Here is a 19,187-nt window from a genome sequence, read left to right on the forward strand (position 1 = left end):
GTGTACCAAAAACAGAAAAGCTTTATAAAGACTTACTACAGTTCTATCATTAACTCGTCATAAACGACCAAGAATTAACAGCAATAATAAATATATTTATTTATACAGCATTATTGCACTAAATGTATTATGTTTTTAATTTGAAGCATACATTTTGCAAGAAGATACGATAGTTTAAAGGTGCTCATGCGGTACTCTATATACAACACTATTCACATGCTTAATTATCATAAATTATTCGACTACGCGTAACATATATTATAATATTACTTAATTAATTTATGACAATGAAGCATGTGGATAATTTTGTAGAAGGAGTACTGCATGAACACCCTTAAACTATTGTATCTTCAAGCAAAATGTATGCTATAAATTAAAAACATCAAGAGACACAGTAGTTTCTCGACGGCAAGTACATATAAAAGTAGATAATGATAAGTCTATACCGCCGAGCACTAATGTGTAACTTATACAGCAAGTTTAACCGTCTCAATTTTTAAACCAATTTATTTAAATGAATGATCAATTGTCATGGTTTAAATAAAGCTTTTTTAAAATGGTGTTGGACAAGCTTTCATTTGAGCCCACGAACATCAAAATCGGTTCACGCAATCCAGAGATCTACTCTGTTAGCTATATATATAACGAAAAATTTCATTTCTTTCCGTCATCATCTTCTTCTCCAGCCAGAGTGTATGTCTCAGGCTGAAGTTGGTCGCTAAGAGGTAAATGACGTCATTCTTTCTCAGCATTGCCAACTAGTTAAACTCAACTACAAAATCATGGTTGTGAACTATCAAATATAATCGATGTAATCGATATAACTAATCCGGCGACTTGTTAACTGTCAATTGTACTATAAGGTTATGTATATTTAATACAGTGAGGTTGTTCATTGTTATGTTAGTGAATGTGTTTAATTTTTAAAATGATAAATAAATTCATATAATAATGACATAAGGAGTCGATAATTATTAGATAAGTAAAACAATATTTTAGAATACAAGAGGTTATATGCTTTTTGGTACTTTGTGAAATTTTTTTTTAGATAAAATAAATAGAACATTTCTATTTTCATTATTGAGGATAGAGCTGACTGGATAAAGTAAGATTAATGTTTACATATTTTCAACAGTGTGCCAAGGAGAAGTATCCCTTCAACATTTATGTGCCTTGGTGATTATCAGGATCAAATTAATTGCAAGAAATTGTTACGGTATTTGAAAATCATATGCTAAACCTCCAGGTATTGAAATTATTAACAAAATGCATGTTTAACATTTTTTTCTTTAAACTGATGTGGAACATACCCTCCGATAGGTTATATCATATATACAAACAATTTTCCAGGAGACAAAAAAACTTTCTTATTACTACGATTAAAGAAAAGCAGATAAGTGTTTTCTAATCGTTATTTAATATTCAATTACAATATAAAAAAGTATTAAAACCAAATATTTACCTACGCTTCCCTAATCAGAATAGAAAGAAATTATTATTATTTCCAAAAAGATTATTCAAATTTAATTTTTTATAAGAATAACATTGATTTTTATAGTATAGTATGTAAAATATTTTTTAGTACTTAGTGAGATTCTATTTCAGAATAAATTACAATAACGTGTTTAATGTGTCATTTTCAGGGTTGAGCTGTAATATTTAATAAAAGAAGTCAGAAATGATTCCAGTTTACCATAGAAAGAGCCATAATGCAAAGTTAATGTTGAGAGTTAAACCTGAGGAAAAGGTGGAGAAATTAAAAAATTTGGAAGCCAATTTTTAATAGTGAAAGGCTTGCAGGTAATTTTGGGCATAAACTCTTTGAAATATTTAAGTCAATTAAATAATAAATATAATGATAACATCTATATATATATATATATATATATATACATATATATACAGGGTGTAACGAAACGACCGCATTTTCTCGTAACTGGAGGTTCGGGGTGACAAACTGAGTGCACATGTAAAATTTCGTTCGAATCGTTCAAGGGGTTTAAAAGTTATTTACATTTAAAAATCACCCTTTTTCGGTCCTTTTCGAACGACTTTGATTACACAATGGAAAGTGAAAAAACAATCGATGAACACCCCAATTAGAATGTAAAAGTTATCGATCGCACGCGATAATACTTTTGCTATTTATTCCATTAATCTGGCTATCAGATTAATTTTAAAAATAGCAAAATCCTTTTTTTCACATTTCCAATTCAATTCAGTACAATTATCATTGATTGAATTTATGGAAAGAGCGAGAAGACGCAATGAAAAGGAAAGTATCAAATACTAAGATGTCGCGCGAACGCACTGATAATTTAATAGGAAACGCATGAGGGCATTCTTTTTCTACTAACAAAGCTAAAGAGAATGATTCAAAATCAATACATTGATGATAGAGAAAACTAAACTTACCCATTTAATGTTCTCCAAGTTCTTTTACATCAAAGTTTTTAAGAAAGCTTTAAACTGGCTCCTCGATGATTTCCAGAAAGCACACTATCACTGATTTTGCATTTAATAACTCGCGAATTTAAGCAATTTAGGTATTAACCTACGTTTCTTCAAAACACCGGTTAATTTGACACTTTTGAACTGTTTGAAGTATGCTGAAGAGAAAGAGAGAGAGAGAGAGAGAGACACAGAGAGGAGAAATAATAAGTAATTCGTTTCGACTACTCTTAATCAGCCTACTTCAAACAGTTCAAAAGTGTCAAATTAACCAGTGTTTTGAAGAAACGTAGGTTAATACCTAATTTGTTTAAATTCACGAATGCTTAAATGCAAAAACAGTGATAGTGTGCTTTCTGGAAATCATCGAAGAGCCAGTTTGAAGCTTTTTCGAAAACTTCGATGTAAAAGAACTTGGAGAACATTAAATGGGTAAGTTTAGTTTTCTCTATCATCAATGTATTGATTTTGAATCATTCTCTTCAGCTTTGTTAGTAGAAAAAGAATGCCCTCATGCGTTTCCTATTAAGTTATCAGTGCGTTCGCGCGACATCTTAGTTTTTGATACTTTCCTCTTCATTGCGTCTTCTCGCTCTTTCCATAAATTCAGTCAATGATAATTGTACTGAATTGAATTGGAAATGTGAAAAAAAGGATTTTGCTATTTTTAAAATTAATCTGATAGCCAGATTAATGGAATAAATAGCAAAAGTATTATCGCGTGCGATCGATAACTTTTACATTATAATTGGGGTGTTCATCAATTGTTTTTTCACTTTCCATTGTGCAATCAAAGTCGTTCGAAAAGGACCGAAAAAGGGTGATTTTTAAATGTAAATAACTTTTAAACCTCTTGAACGATTCGAACGAAATTTTACACGTGCACTCAGTTTGTCACCCCGAACCTCCAGTTACGAGAAAATGCGGTCGTTTCGTTACACCCTGTATATACAGGGATGTTCAGATAATTCGTATCAAGGGGTGGGGGCCCACTTGAAACGAGTCGAAGCCTAGCAGTAATGCCTATGCGCGTGATTGGCCGATATGAGAAAGTGAAAGGTTGATTGGGTAGGGAGGAGGAGAGCACGCTACGCATGACGTTTCTCTGTCACTCCTGTTAGTTCCCTCTCTTTCTCTCTCTCTCTCTGAAACGTAGCTTAGCTAGATTGGCTGGCTGCTAGAGTGAGATGCTATTAGAAATGAGCGAAAGGCAGCGATTTTACGAGATGGAGACGTACACTATTCAAAACTGAATCATGTACAGGTATAGTTTCTGCTTCCCTATACTATCTTGTAGCAAAAATGCTTCTCGCAAAATTGATTCATGTCCATCTCAACTCCTCTATACTATCTTATAGCAAAAATTTAAAGACAACAGCAGACGAAACGCTACATCGACAGAAGATGACGTTTTGGACGTAGTAAAAGTATTATCCAAAAAGCATATTATTTATGTTGGAAACGTAGGGATGTTGAAAAATGGAATGGAAAATAATGCAAATATGGTGCATATATATAATATTATTTATCAAGTATAAAAAGGAAGAGATCGGATGTAATTTTCAGCCTATAAAGAGGAAAAAGCATCATATAAGTATCGGGAGCAGTAAATCAAAAGGAAGATTAAAGAATATTTGGCCTTGTTAAATTAGTCTTTCTTCTGACTTGCTGCTCCCGATACTTATCTGATGCTTTTTCCTCTTTATAGGCTGAAAATTGCATCCGACCTCTTCCCTTTTATACTTGATAAATAATATTATATATATGCACCATATTTGCATTATTTTCCATTCCATTTTTCGACATCTCTACGTTTTCAAAATAAATAATATGCTTTTTGGATAATGCTTTTACTAAGTCCGAAACGTCATCTTCATATTTGTTGATGTCGCGTTTCGTCTGCTGTTGTCTGTAAACTTTTGTTATAAGATAGTATAGAGGAGTTGAGATGGGACATGAATCAATTTTGCGAGAAGCATTTTTGCTACAAGATAGTATAGGGAAGCAGAAACTATACCTGTACATGATTCAGTTTTGAATAGTGTACGTCTCCATCTCGTAAAATCGCTGCCTTTCGCTCATTTCTAATAGCATCTCACTCTAGCAGCCAGCCAATCTAGCTAAGCTACGTTTCAGAGAGAGAGAGAGAAAGAGAGGGAACTAACAGGAGTGACAGAGAAACGTCACGCGTAGCGTGCTCTCCTCCTCCCTACCCAATCAACCTTTCATTTTCTCATATCGGCCAATCACGCGCATAGGCATTACTGCTAGGCTTCGACTCGTTTCAAGTGGGCCCCCACCCCTTGATACGAATTATCTGAACATCCCTGTATATATATATATATATTGTAACGTGGTGGAAACCCGTTACAGAAAAATGCTTATTGTTAGCTCTTCTTCGGTCTCCCCCTTAGTGCCTCCCGTCCCCTTGAGTATGTTTGTGAGTGAGTGAGTGAGCATAGATGAACCTTCCGTGTGATGGTAATGTAGTTACCCGCTGAAGGGATATTGTAATTGCCATCCACGGAAGGAGAGTAAATGTTTTTAGGACATGGTATGATTGCGGATTGAGCGAATGTCAGTAGGTTGTATATTATTTAGGATTAAATATTATATTCCTAATGGTAAATTTTATTCGTAGCTTATAAGACCGATTCCCTGCTCCAACATGAGCTAGAAAACTGTTATTGTCCTATCCTTTACGCTCCCATGCCCGAATGCCTATAATGCCCTCTCTCTCTAACCTTCCCGCCGAGCGCGGTTGTTTACGCGAAGCTCCTACCGTCCCCTTACCCAGTCTCCCCGCCGAGCGCCTCATCGGTTCCTTCCCGTTACCGCGCCGCGCCTCGAGCGCCAGGCAGCGAGTCCCAGTCCCCTCCCCTTACCGCGCTGACGCCTCGCGCGCCTAGCTGCGTTCTCCCCGGCCCGCGCCACTACCGGCCCATCGTTGTCGACCCCGCACCGCATCGCCCCGCTGCCGAGCCCCGAAGCTATAGTGTCGTCTGCTACTAAGGACGACCACGCAGGATCTTCGCGCAGGAGCTTGCCAGCGAGATAGCATGTGAAGCATAGGAGTGATTAGCCGGAACGGCGAGAAATCTGGATCGCGGATCCATGCCTAATTATTGATTGGTTCCTGGATCGCGACCAGACCTATGCTCACTATGACACCCCGGAATGAGGGAAATAATTAAGAGGACTGAGGAATAAATGCCAGAATGGACTAGATCTTGTTCTACTGTCAGAGCATCAGTACGTGGTTTAAGTAGAGAGCTGGGTCGTCGCCGCAATTATTGAAATTCGGTGTAATTCAATATTGCGGGCCCCAGCCATCGATTTATTGAAGTTTTGGTGTGGAGTTCTCGTGGCGGACGTCGAGGGATCGCCGGATATCATCGTCGGAGCCGCCGGAGAACCTTTTCCTTGCCCTAATCCCTTCCCCTCATTGCTTTTTCCCCGCCGCCTTCTCGCCCGTAGCCTTTCCATAGTTTTCCCCAGTTTTCCCTTTAATTAGTGTTTAATGAAATCATTGTGCGCGTATAATAAGTGTGCCAGGACATCGCGGGAGGCCTCTCCCCCCGAGATTTTTTAGTGTTCAATAAAGATTGTGTCTTTGGAGTTTGATCGTGTCTTATTAATTATTTTTAACCCGGGATTCCTTTTCCGTGCGTTACAATATATATATATATATATATATATAGAAATGAAACCATGAAAAGAAGTCATCATTTTAATATTTTCCATGCAATAGAATACACAGTGAGTAATTTTGCGAAACTGAAAGCAATATATCCACAAAAGAGAGGCTTCCATTGCATTAATTTGTGTATTTTCTAGTTTATATTAATGAAAAGAAAATACAAAAAGCACTATATAGTTTGCTTGAGAAAGAACCCTGATTCATAGTTGATATTGGGAGTAATAGTTAAGAAAAAGGTATAAAAAGGAATCAATTTCTAAGCAAATTCTTGATAGTGAAGAGCTTGTAGGTGATCTCAGGCATATAATTTTAGAAATATAAATCAAATAGTTAATGAATATTATAATAAAATCATATAGATGTGTAAAGATGATAATAATTCATGATTTCAATCATTTACATGTGGTGGGGCATACAATGAATACATTTATGAAACTGAAAGATGTACATTTAAGAAGAGAGGCTTCCATTTCATTAATTGATTTATTTCCCAGGTTATATTAATGAATATGAAATACAAATGGCATTAGTATGCTGGAGAAAGTGCTATAATTCAAAGTTGATGTTGAAAGTAACAGCTAATAAAATGATGGATAAATATGAGTTAGTTTATAAGAAAATCCTTGATACTGAAGTGCTTGCAGGTGATTTTGGGTATATAATTTTGGAATTAGAAATCACATAGTTGAGGAAAATTATAACAAACTCATGTAGATCTGTAAATATGAAAAGAATTCATGAATGTACAATATTTTACATGTGATGAGGCATACTGTGAATAAAATTAGGAAACTGAAAGATGTATATTTAATAAGAAGAAAGCATTCATTGTATGAATTGGTATATTTCCTAATTTATATTAATAAAAGGAAAATATAAATGGCACCATAGTGTGCTGGAGAAAGTGCCACAATTCAAAGTTGATGTTGAGGGTGTAACGTAAGGGTCAGCCACCTCGCTGAACCAAAGTAGATCGCACGCGTCCGTGTGCAATACCGGTAGTATTGCACATTGCTGACGCCCGGACTTCTTTTCCGGAAATGCGTCAAAACCTTGGGCGTCGGCCGTGGATGTGGAAACTTTTTAGTTGTCATGCGTCGGAAGATCATGGCGCTACTGACGACACATGACCTATTAAGCCTCCTACATATTTGCGAGTTCCGCGACCCTAGATTGAGTCTTCTTCTGTGCAAGCCTAGTCGCTGCCGCATCATCCGCGTTCCAAGGTCGTAACTCTAGTGTTCGTTCCACGGGAGCAGAGTACTCCACCATATTTTAGTAAATCTCTTGCCCAGTCGCCGTGTACTGGTAGTTAAGTCTAGTAATATTCAATCCGAACCAAGTCGTATAGTGATCATCGCGAGTGTGCATCTTTCAGCCATGCCTAACACGTACCGTTCTGAAAGATAACAAACACTACTACGAACTGATCATAGTCAACTAGTGCGAGTAATCCACAACCATAAAAGAGTCTAGTCTCTCTAATAGTTGCGACGAATAGTAAATAAGCCTGCGAATGCTGTTACACCATAATTAGCGTATACTGTAAGTATAATTGTAATACCTGAAAATACAGTTTTGTGTCAAATCTGCTGTTCCAACGTATGTTTATACATACTATCATTCACCCCGAAACTTGCCAATTCATTACATTCTTACCGCTCGGAGTGTAGTATTGTAGATCATTGTACTGTGAGTCGCAGAGCTCAATCGGCGTTTCTACTGACCCAGACTGTATTGTCAAGTCAGCCGAAATTCGACCGATAGTTGGCCACGACTACCCAGTACGTAACAAGGGTAACAGCTAAGAAAATGATGCATAAATATGAGTTAATTTATAAGAAAATTCTTGAAAGTGAAGTGCTTGCAGGTGATTTTGGGCTTACAACTTTGGAATTAGAAACCACATAGTTGATGAAAATTATAATAAAATCATGTAGATGTGTAAATATGAAAGGAATTCATGATTTCAATATTTCACATGTAATAGAGCATACGATGTGTAACTTCAGGAAACTGAAAGCAGTATACCTAAAATACATAGGCTTCTATTGCATTAACTGGTACATATTTTACAGTTTATATTAACGAAAAGAATATATAAATGTCACTAGTTTACCAGGGAAAGAGCCATAATGCAAAGGTGATAGTGAGGGTAACAACCAAGAAAAATGTGGATTTAAAGGTAAATTTAGAAACAAATTTTTCAAAGCGAAAGGCTTTAAGGTGATTGTGGGTATAAGTTGTTGAAAATATAATTCAAACCGTCATTTTATCATATGTTAAATGCCTCTAAAAGTATAATAATGATAAGAACTCATCATTGTAATATTTTGTGTATTTTATTTAACAGATTAAAAAATTAATGTCTCGAATTGTAACTTAACATTATGGAACGATGAGAACATTGGAAAATGTTTTGTTAGATTGAATTAGTTAAAACAATTTTTTAGTTTTGATTCCGATATTCTTACAAAACGTTATAAGATCCCACAAAAACCAGCTTCGCTTGTAAAAAAAAGACGGCAAGTACATAAGTCCTATCTAGCATAATAAATATATAGTAATATAAAATAATTTAATTAAAAAAAATAGTGAAATCCAAATGTTAGGCAAGTATAAATTTTTACGAGGGCGAAAATTGAAATTTGGAAAAAAGTAATTAGTAGTACAAAAATTACTTGCCGGTCCCGTTGTATGCAATCGTATTAAATAGCCTCATTTGTAGCTTACGAGAAGCAACGCTTATATAGCAAGAAAGTGACTTACACATGAATATTACGGGCACGGCAAAGTAATTTTTGTATTACTATTTACTTTTTTCCAAATTTCAATTTTCGCCATGGTAAAAATTTATACTTGCCCAACATTTGGATTTCACTATTTTTTTTAATTAAATATTTTATATTACTATATATTAATCATGCTAGATACGACTTATATACTTGCCGTCCTTTTTTTACAAGCGAAGCTTGCTTTTGTGGGATAGTACATTTAGTGCACTAATGCTGTGTAAATAAATGTATTTATTATTGCTGCTAATTCTTGGTCATTTATGACGAGTTAATGAAAGAATTGTAGTAAGTCTTTATAAAGCTTTTCTGCTTTTGGTACACAAAGTGAGCGCTGTAGCGCAGATGGTAAGGTTGCCGTTTGTCACGTGGCGGGCTCGTGTTCGAGTCTTGGTGAAGTTTAAATTTTTCTCATTTTTTTTTTTATTACAAGGACTTTTTTTTAATAACCATTAACTTATTGGACTCAATAGTAAATCAAAAAAATCATTTGCTAGCAAATTAATACAAAAATATTGAGTTTATTATACCTCAACTCATTATATGTTTTTATAAGAATGCATTTTTGAAATTATTACCAAATCTGATAAATTAGTGGCTACATATAAGCATTTTTTAAAAATTAAAAACTAATTTAGGAAAAGGATTTTGATTTCCTTCGAGTTTTAGGGTAAACGCATCATCACTTCACACGGATGATACGTAAAAATGTATTGGTTAGCGGTATTTGCTCTTCTTCTAAGGCCGAAGTTGCCCCGAGAGTCAAGATCTGGAGCGAGTGAGAGGGCCGAGAAGACTATACCGCTCTCTCTCGCTCTACAGCTGTGCCGAACCCGACCGAAATCCGGCGAGGGCAACCGAGATAGGTACGCATCGCTTAAAGGTTTGCGTGACTAGCGAGTAGCGGGATGAGTGGGGATTGCTCACCGTTACTACCGACTGACTGTGTTTTGGTGACACTACGGTAAGCATGGTGGGGAGAGAATTCCGCCACGATGTAACAGCACTGGATACTCTACACTTTTCATCGAGCTGAATGAGATATATGAAGATAATAGTCGATTTTGAAACGTCATTTTTATTTTTAAACTTGAAATTGGTCGCAAAATTATTTAAAAAGCTTTCCTAAACCAAGATTCCTAACATTCCACCATTCAATGGTGGAATGTCTTTTATTATTTATAAATACTTATAATATATAAACATTTTACCTTCAAGACCAATAAAGGCGTCAGGATCCACATGAGTAATTTGGTTTCCATCAAGTTCTAGATTAGTTAAGTGCGCCAAATGAGAAAAAACACGACCTGGGATCTCACGAATTTGATTATGCGCCAGTCCTAATGTGTCCAATGTTGTTAATCCTGCAAAAGATTAATTTTTATTTATATTGGGGATTTACATCAATAAATTAAGCAGATTAAATCTATATTTTAATATTGTAATCCCACCAAAAAACACATATATGTTAGAAAAAGATGGCAAGTAATTAAAATACTCCTTTAACAATACATAATAGTTGAAATAGTTTTTTTATAAATTCGATAAGTAATAGACTTGATCTACAGGGTCTTTTCCTAACAGCGGAGCATAGGAGATTCGTGTTAGTTGACTATAGCACTCGGAATGATGGAATCTGAGAGCGCTGATTGGTCAATATTACGTAGTACCAACAGATAATAAGTCGTTACTAATAGTTGGGTACAAAAAATGAGATTCATCAGCCATATTGGTGTGGAGAAATGTTTACATGCTAATCTTAGCAGAAAGAGGTGTAAAATGGAGAAATATCAAATGGTAAGGTTACTAAAGTAAAAATTGAAAAAAATGAATGGAAAGTATGAATATTCTTCATTTTCCTTCAAAGTATTCAATTTTTACTTTAGTAACGACAACATTTGACATTTTTCCATTTTACACCTCTTTCTGCTACGATTAGCATGTAAACATTTCTCCACACCAAAATGGCGGATGAATCTCATTTTTCGTATCCAACTATTGGTAACGGCCTATTATATGTTGGTACTACGCAATATTGACCAATCAGCGCTTTCAGATTCCATCATTCCGAGTGCTATAGTCAACTAACACGAATCTCCTATGCTCCGCTGTTAGGAAAAGACCCTGTATATAACAAATATATAAAATATAGAAAAATAAATAAAATTCAACCTCACATTCTTTAATAAATAAATATTTCAAATTTCATTTAAAAGAAAAAGAAATCATTACGAAAATCTATTTACCGAGCACGTGCTTCATAGGATTAAGTAGGATATCGAAATATTAATTTACAAGAAATATCAACTTATTGGGGCGCATATTAAGGATATTACAATATATAAGGGTGCACCACTTAAAATGACCCAGCGCGAGATCAGACAAAGTGAGATGGCGTGGAGAACATCGGTTGTAGATGGAGTATGGGGATAGCGCTGAGACAATCCTAGCCTGTGTGGTGGATGTCTGTCGAAAATCAGACATCCCCCCCTCACTCCCAAACCCAAATATAGATAGCTGTTTGCATTTAAGAATCTAGGGGGCAGGGAGCTTCGAGCATCAACGATATGTATTAGTTACGTTTCTTCATCCCTCTTTCTCTGTCCTTTATAACAAATTAAGCTATCTTTTATTATAAAAAATAGAGAGAGAGAGAGAGAGAGAGATTGATTGATTGATTTATTGTAATAAAGTACAAGGGTGTGAGCCCCATTTGTACATAAAATATAGAAATATATATATATATATATATATATATGTGTGTGTGTGTGTAAGCAAAATAGTGCTCTCACTCAAACAATAGAAAGATAACAGTACTATGATAAAATGCAACATATAATACAAGAGTAAATAAAGAGACAACACGGCTTTTAACCCGAATCCAGGCAATCAAGAAGAAACTGGTAAAGTTTCATCTTAAAAGCCAACGCAGATTTAAGATTACGAATGGAGAAAGGTAGCCCATTCCAAAAACGCAGACTAGTAACAATAAATGATTGTTCATAGCTAACCGTGCGGTATGAAGGTACATGAACATCTAAACAACACCTCCGTGCCGAAATGGAATTATTATTGTAAGCTCGAACAAGCTGAACAAGGTGACTAATGCAGGAGGTATGCGAATAGTAAATAGCCTTATGAATGGCAATGCCAATGAAAAATAAACGTCGTTCATGTATCTTAAGCAGCTCCGCTTTCTTAAAGTAAGGAGTAATATGTTCAGATTTTCGGAAATTATATACAAAGCGGACGGCTGCATTCAACGTACGTTGTAGCTTTACATTATCAGTATTAGTAATGTCAGTGAACACCAGAGAGCAATAATCTATGTGTGGATAAATCAGAGACTTCGCAAGTTGAAGTCTAAGAGCTTGAGTAAGGCTGACTTGACCATTGCGCAGCTGGTAAAGCGTCTTAAATATGTTGTTGCAAATGTGGGTTACCATCTCATGTCAATAAAGGGTAGGTGTGATAAGAACTCCCAGATTTTTAACACAATTAACAAAATTAATTAAGGTATCGCTAACCATAATAGAGAGAGTGGTATCCCAATTGATAGAGTTGAAATAACGAGCTGACCCAAAAATAATAGCCTTTGTTTTAAGAGAATTGAGAGTCAGTTTATTTCTCCAGGCCCATACACAGAATTTATCTGTTTCAGTATTCATGTCAGAATTGCAATCATTCAGTTGTGAAGGAAAAAACTGCGCATATATTTGTATGTCATCAGCGTACCGAATTAGGGTACATCTCTGAAAAATGTTATTAATATTCGTAGTATACAATAGAAAAAGTAGCGGACCTAGAATGGAACCTTGAGGTACACCAGACGTTACATCTCTCCACGAGGAAATATGACCATCAAGTCGCACAGCGCACTGACGGCCATGTAGGTATGACAAGAACCACTGCAACACAGAGCTGGAGAAGCCGAGTGCAGCTAACTTATGCAACAGTAGAGCATCGTCCACCGTGTCAAATGCCTTCGAAAAGTCAAACAAAACCAGAATGGTCAGCTTTCGCTTATCAATGCCATGACGGATATTATCAGAGAGCTTAATTAAAGCATCTTGGGTAGAACGATGTGGGTAGAAATCAAACTGAGATTTATCATCAAAGCCTCCACTCCGCAGAAACTGCCAAGTGTCCCTGAAGACTACTCGTTCTAACACTTTCGACGATTCAGGCAGAATGGAGATTGGACGAAGGTCAGTTACGGTAGCAGGTTGCTTGACCTTAGGAATAGGGGTGATAAGAGTAAATTTCCATGCCTGGGGAAAGTAGGAGTTCATAAGTGACCAATTACATATTTTTAGCATGATGGGAGAGATAGGAATGGTACATTTAAGAAGAAAGCGACCTGGAAGTCCATCAATACCACATACAAGAGAATCAGACAGTTTCAGACTGGATAAGAGTATCTCAGGAGTAATATAAGAAAAATGGAAAAGCTCTTCATCATATGACTGGGGGTTGTTAAGTAATCAAGAGACACGGTAGTGTCTCGACGGCAAGTACATATAAAAGTAGATAATGACATGTCTATACCGCCGAGCACTACCGTTAACTTATACAGTAGGTTTGGCCGCCTCAATTTTCAAACCGAATTTTTTCCGTGAATATTCCACTGTCATGATTTAAGTAAAGCTTTCCTTAAACTAGTTTGGAACAAGCTTTCATTTAAGACCATGAACATTAAAAACGGTTCATGCAATCCAGAGATCTCATACTGAGTTAGCTATATATATATCGAAAATTGAGATTCTTCTCCTTCATAATCTTCTTCTTCTTCTTCTTCTCCAGCCAGAGTGTATGTCTCGGGCTGAAGTTGGCTGCTTAACGTAGGTTTAGTGACGTCAGTAGACGTAAACGTAAATATAGCTGCACACAATCGTAAACAGTGTGTCTGTGTGTATCTCCTAGATATATGTTTTACTTCGTTTATTACGGTAAATCAGGTTAAGCTGCAAGATTGACAGTATTAACCTTAAAACAATTTGAACCTAATTATGAAATAAATAAATGAAAAAACATGATTAGGCTGTTCTTATTTAAATTTGATGAGGTTATACTCATTAAAAGGATTTTTAATTACATAAATAAAGGAATCAACAGATTAGATAAGTATAACAATGAATTTTATGATATAAAATGTAATATATTTTCTGGTACTTTGTGGAATTTTATTTCAGATTAAATTATTGTGATGTGTTTATTGTATCATTGCTGAGGATACAGCTGACGGGATGAAGTAAGAATAATTTTCAACACTGTGCCAAGGAGAAGTATACTTTCAATATTTATGTGCATCGGTGATTGCCAGGATTGCAAGAATAAATAAATGAAAAAACAATATTAGACTGTTCCTATTTGAATCCGATGAGGTTATACTCATTAAACGAATTTTTTACATAAAGGAATCAACAAATTAGATAAGCATAACAATGAATTTTATAATATTAAATGTAATATATTTTGTGGTACTTTGTGGAATTTTATTTCAGATTAAATTATTGTGATGTGTTTATTGTATCATTGCTGGGGATACAGCTGACGGGATGAAGTAAGATTAATTTTCAACACTGTGCCAAGGAGAAGTATACTTTCAATATTTATGTGCATCAGTGATTGCCAAGATTGCAAGAAATTGTTAAGGTATTTGAAAATCATACGCTAAACTTCCAGGTACTGAAATTAACAAAATACATGTTTAGCTATTTCTTTTCTTTAAACTGATGAGGGTAACAACTGTTTAATAGGTTTCAGATTAAATTAAGGTAAAAAAAATGCTTATTTGGATGATGTGAAATTTCAAAAAAATATTATTTACGTAGAATACAAGTTGACCAGTGCTTGGATTTGAGCTAATTATATGATAGTACATTTTACAAAAGAAACAAAGATATAATATATATGTCAAGAACAAATATTGAATGCTTTGTAACAATTAATTAGATTAAATAAAAATATTACTTCATTTGAACAATCTTAAGATATATATCAGTTTAGAAACTCATCAATTTGTCGTGTAAGATTGTAAATTTTTAAATTGCAGGCATACAGTTGATGAAAATAGGAAATTGGCAGCAGAATATCTATGAACCAGAGGCTTCAATCATCTTATCTGTGGTATTTCCTGATACAGAATGTCCAGAGGAAGATAAAAAAGATCTTGGTATGGCAGAGAATATTCCAGAAATCAATGATGATGTTGAAACCTTGCAATTCATAAACATATGAAAAAAGGAGTAAATTTAAAGTCAAATCTTGAGAAAAGAATGGCTTGCCACTCAGTTTGGACTGAAATTTTTTAGAATATGAGGCTAATAGTTAACAAATATTATGATCAAAACATCTAGAAGCTTATAATTATGAAAATACTACCAATTTAACATTTTTCATATTACAGGCATACGGTAGATGAAAGTAGGAAATTGACAGCAGAATTTCTAAGAAACTGTGGCTTCAATGATATTCTCTGTGGTATTTCCTAATACAGAAAGTCCAGAGGAAGATAAAAATGATCTTGGTTTGGCAGAGAATATTCCAGAAATCAATGATGATGTTGAAACCTTGCAATTCATAAAAATATGAAAAAAGGAGTAAATTTAAAGTCAAATCTTGAGAAAAGAATGGCTTGCCACTCAGTTTGGACTGAAATTTTTTACAATATGAGGCTAATAGTTAACAAATATTATGATCAAAACATCTAGAAGCTTATAATTATGAAAATACTACCAATTTAACATTTTTCATATTACAGGCATACGGTAGATGAAAGTAGGAAATTGACAGCAGAATTTCTAAGAAACTGTGGCTTCAATGATATTCTCTGTGGTATTTCCTAATACAGAAAGTCCAGAGGAAGATAAAAATGATCTTGGTTTGGCAGAGAATATTCCAGAAATCAATGATGATGTTGAAACCTTGCAATTCATAAAAATATGAAAAAAGGAGTAAATTTAAAGTCAAATCTTGAGAAAAGAAGGGCTTATAACTCAGTTTGGACTGAAATTCTTTAGAATATGAGGCTAATAGTTCACAAATATTATGACCAAAACATCTACGAACTTATAATTATGAAAATACTACCAATTTAACATTTTTCATATTACAGGCATACGGTAGATGAAAGTAGGAAATTGACAACAGAATTTCTAAGAAACTGAGACTTCAATGAAATTCTCTATGGTATTTCCTGAAACAGAATCTCCAGAGGAAGATAAAAAAGATCTTGGTTTGGCAGAGAATATTCCAGAAATCAATGATGATGTTGAAACCTTGCAATTCATAAAAATATGATGTTTTGAGAGGAACGTAACGAGAATAAAAATTTGCAGTAAAACGTATGGCTCAAACCTTTGGAGTAAGCTACTGCAGCATATAGATTATAAAGAGAATGATACTGCTTATATTTGTGAATTTTGTAAGAGTAAAATTCGTTTTAATATTATGCCACCTACGTGTATCTTAAATAATCTAGATGCACGGGATATGCCAGAAGAAATAAAGACCTTAAATGATTATGAACGAATCCTGATTCAAAGAGCTAAAACATTTCAAACTGTTTTGCGAATGGGAACTGTTATGAATAAAAATTTACCACATAGGGGTATGATTCCTAAAGTTAAAGGTAGAGCATTCCATCTGCCTTTGCCATTGGAAGAAACATTTAAAAAAATCTGTACTTCGCATGTACCAATAAATGTAAATCATGAATTGTACATATTACTAAGAGGAATTCCTACTAAATCAAATATTGTATGGGAAAATTTAGTGGATGTAAATAAAGTATGGAACGCTTTGTTATGGCTGAAAAATAATAATCCCTTATATTCAAAAATAGTACTACCTACGTCTTCTGATGCCTTGTTATCGCAGTCTGGTTTAAGAGACACTGAATTCCAAATAGATGATGACTTGAGAGAAGACGATGAAATATTGGAAGATATAAATGATGAAGACAAGGAAAACAAAGCTTTAGTGACACAAAAGTCTCAATCTGATTCATATTATGACCAGTATACAAATTATCCAATGTATGAAGGTAGAACTAATAAATCGGCAACTGAGCTTTATCAGATGTTGAAGGTTCATGCTCGTCCTTTGGATTATAATTATAAACAATTAGACGTAATGTGCTTTCCAGATTTATTTCCGTATGGAATTAATGGACAACACGAAAACCGAAATGTTCGTCTTAGTGATTTCGAATTTATTAAATCAAGGCTTATGTCTAAACATTCACGATTTCGTTTAAACATACAGTACTTATTTTATTTAGTACACGACAGTAACATACGAAATATTAATGCTGGTATATTTCATAAATTAAATATCACGAATCCTCGTGAAAAGTATACGGCTTCTAGTTATTTAGAAAAGTTGTCTAAACATCAACTGGAAACTGATTTAAACACTATTTTTAATAGGTTACGTAATACGCCGCAATTTTGGGTTAGACCAAGATGTATGTTGAAATGTATGATTCATAACTACGGACCTGCTACATGGTTTTTGACACTTAGTCCGAGCGAATGGCTTTGGTCAGATATGATTGAATATCTTCGTGAAATAAATAGTCCCAAATCAAAAACCATGTCAATAAATGAGCTTATTGCTTCCGATCCGATATCAGTATCTAGATTTATTAAAAATAAATTACAAGCAATAATTGATTTTATAACTTCACCTGACAATCCTATTGGAGAAGTCTCGCATTACTTTATACGTAGAGAGTATCAAGGTAGAGGTACTCAACATTTTCATATGTTAATTTGGATAAAAGATGCTCCAATAATTAATGAATCTTCTAATGAAGATGTAGCAGCTTTTATTTTAAAGTATATTACTTGCAGAATGCCTTCCCAAAACATTTCTCCTGAATTATATAGACGCGTTGATAAACACCAACGACACAAACATAACAGTTATTGTTTACGTGCTAAAAAAACCAAAAATAAGACTAGTCAGATTTGCAGATTTGGTTTTTCTAGACCAATTACTGATACGTTATTAATCAGAGACGTAGCTGTATCCATGGGGCGCCGAAAACAATTGAAAACAAAGAATCGACTTTACGACTTACCACGATCACAAGAAGAAGTTAATATTAACGATTATAATCCTGCAATTCTTTGTGCATGGGAAGGAAATATGGATATACAATTCGTCGGAGAAAAATCGACTTTATTAACGTGGTACACTACTAAATATGTATCCAAATCAGAAAAAAGTAACATAACAGACACACTGGACGTTATAAATTCTACTAAATCTATACGTAGTAATTTATGGAATATTGGAATGCGAATGTTAAATAATAGGGAGTGTGGTGCGTTAGAAGCTGCAGATTGCTTGTTAGGAATTCCGTTATTTATAACGGATCCAAAAACCACTATTCGATGGGTAGATGTTCATATGATAAGTAGGAGAAAATTAAAAACTCGTAAGGAAATTGAAGCTTTGAGTCCCGATTCCACGGACATATTTTGTCACTCAATGATAGATTATTATTATCCAACCAGGCCTAAGAAACTTGAATCTACATGTCTGTATGATTTTATAAAATGGTATGATACAGTTAAACAGGCACCTATTAGAAAAGTGGAGCATTACAAAACAAATGATAATTTATATTTGAAAAAACGTTCAATTGGCTGCTTAATTAATCATTATCATTATAACATACAAACGCAACCAGAAGCATATTTCTATGCATTACTATTATTGTTCAAACCTTGGCGAAATACTGATGAATTGAAGTGTGGATGTGATACATACGCAGAAGCGTTCGTGTCAGTACAGTCAGAACTTGTAGATGGATTAAAATATCATGAACGTATTTTAGAAATTCAGAAAGGAATGGATTACATGAAAGAATTAATTAATAAAAATATTGAGGAAAGTAATGAAGGTGCTAAATGTTCTAATGATTTATCATTAGAATGTGTACCTATAGAAGTAGAAGGCGCAATGAAAGACTTTCAAGATGTACAAAATAAGTACGAAGATTTAGATGTTTCACAAATGATATCAGAGTTGAATTCTGATCAAGAAAGGGTTTTTAATAAAGTGACAACAACTTTATCTACCGATCATGAAATTCTTAGACTTTACGTTAGTGGTGAAGGTGGTACGGGTAAAAGTTTCTTAATAAAAACTATAAGATGTTGGATAAAGAAAATCATGAAAAAAGATGTCATTGTCAGTGCTCCCACGGGAATAGCAGCTTTTAACATTGA

At 34.5% G+C, this 19,187-nt stretch overlaps 1 protein-coding gene across 2 annotated transcripts in view; it reads right to left on the reverse strand.

Annotated features, from left to right (window-relative positions):
- Positions 1 to 19,187, reverse strand: part of LOC136779621 (leucine-rich repeat-containing protein let-4) — a 1,178,420-nt gene that overhangs the window by 499,823 nt on the left and 659,410 nt on the right. For both annotated transcript variants that reach the window (XM_066737691.1, XM_066738539.1), the window contains exon 5: positions 10,155 to 10,307. In XM_066737691.1, the coding sequence (XP_066593788.1) occupies positions 10,155 to 10,307 (153 nt within the window). The remainder of the gene's footprint in view (positions 1 to 10,154; positions 10,308 to 19,187) is intronic.

This window comes from Prorops nasuta, unplaced genomic scaffold (assembly GCF_024137725.1).
Source record: "Prorops nasuta isolate Cenicafe-Biocafe unplaced genomic scaffold, Cenicafe_Pnas_1.2 PNAS00001, whole genome shotgun sequence".
Classification (NCBI taxonomy): domain Eukaryota; kingdom Metazoa; phylum Arthropoda; class Insecta; order Hymenoptera; family Bethylidae; genus Prorops; species Prorops nasuta.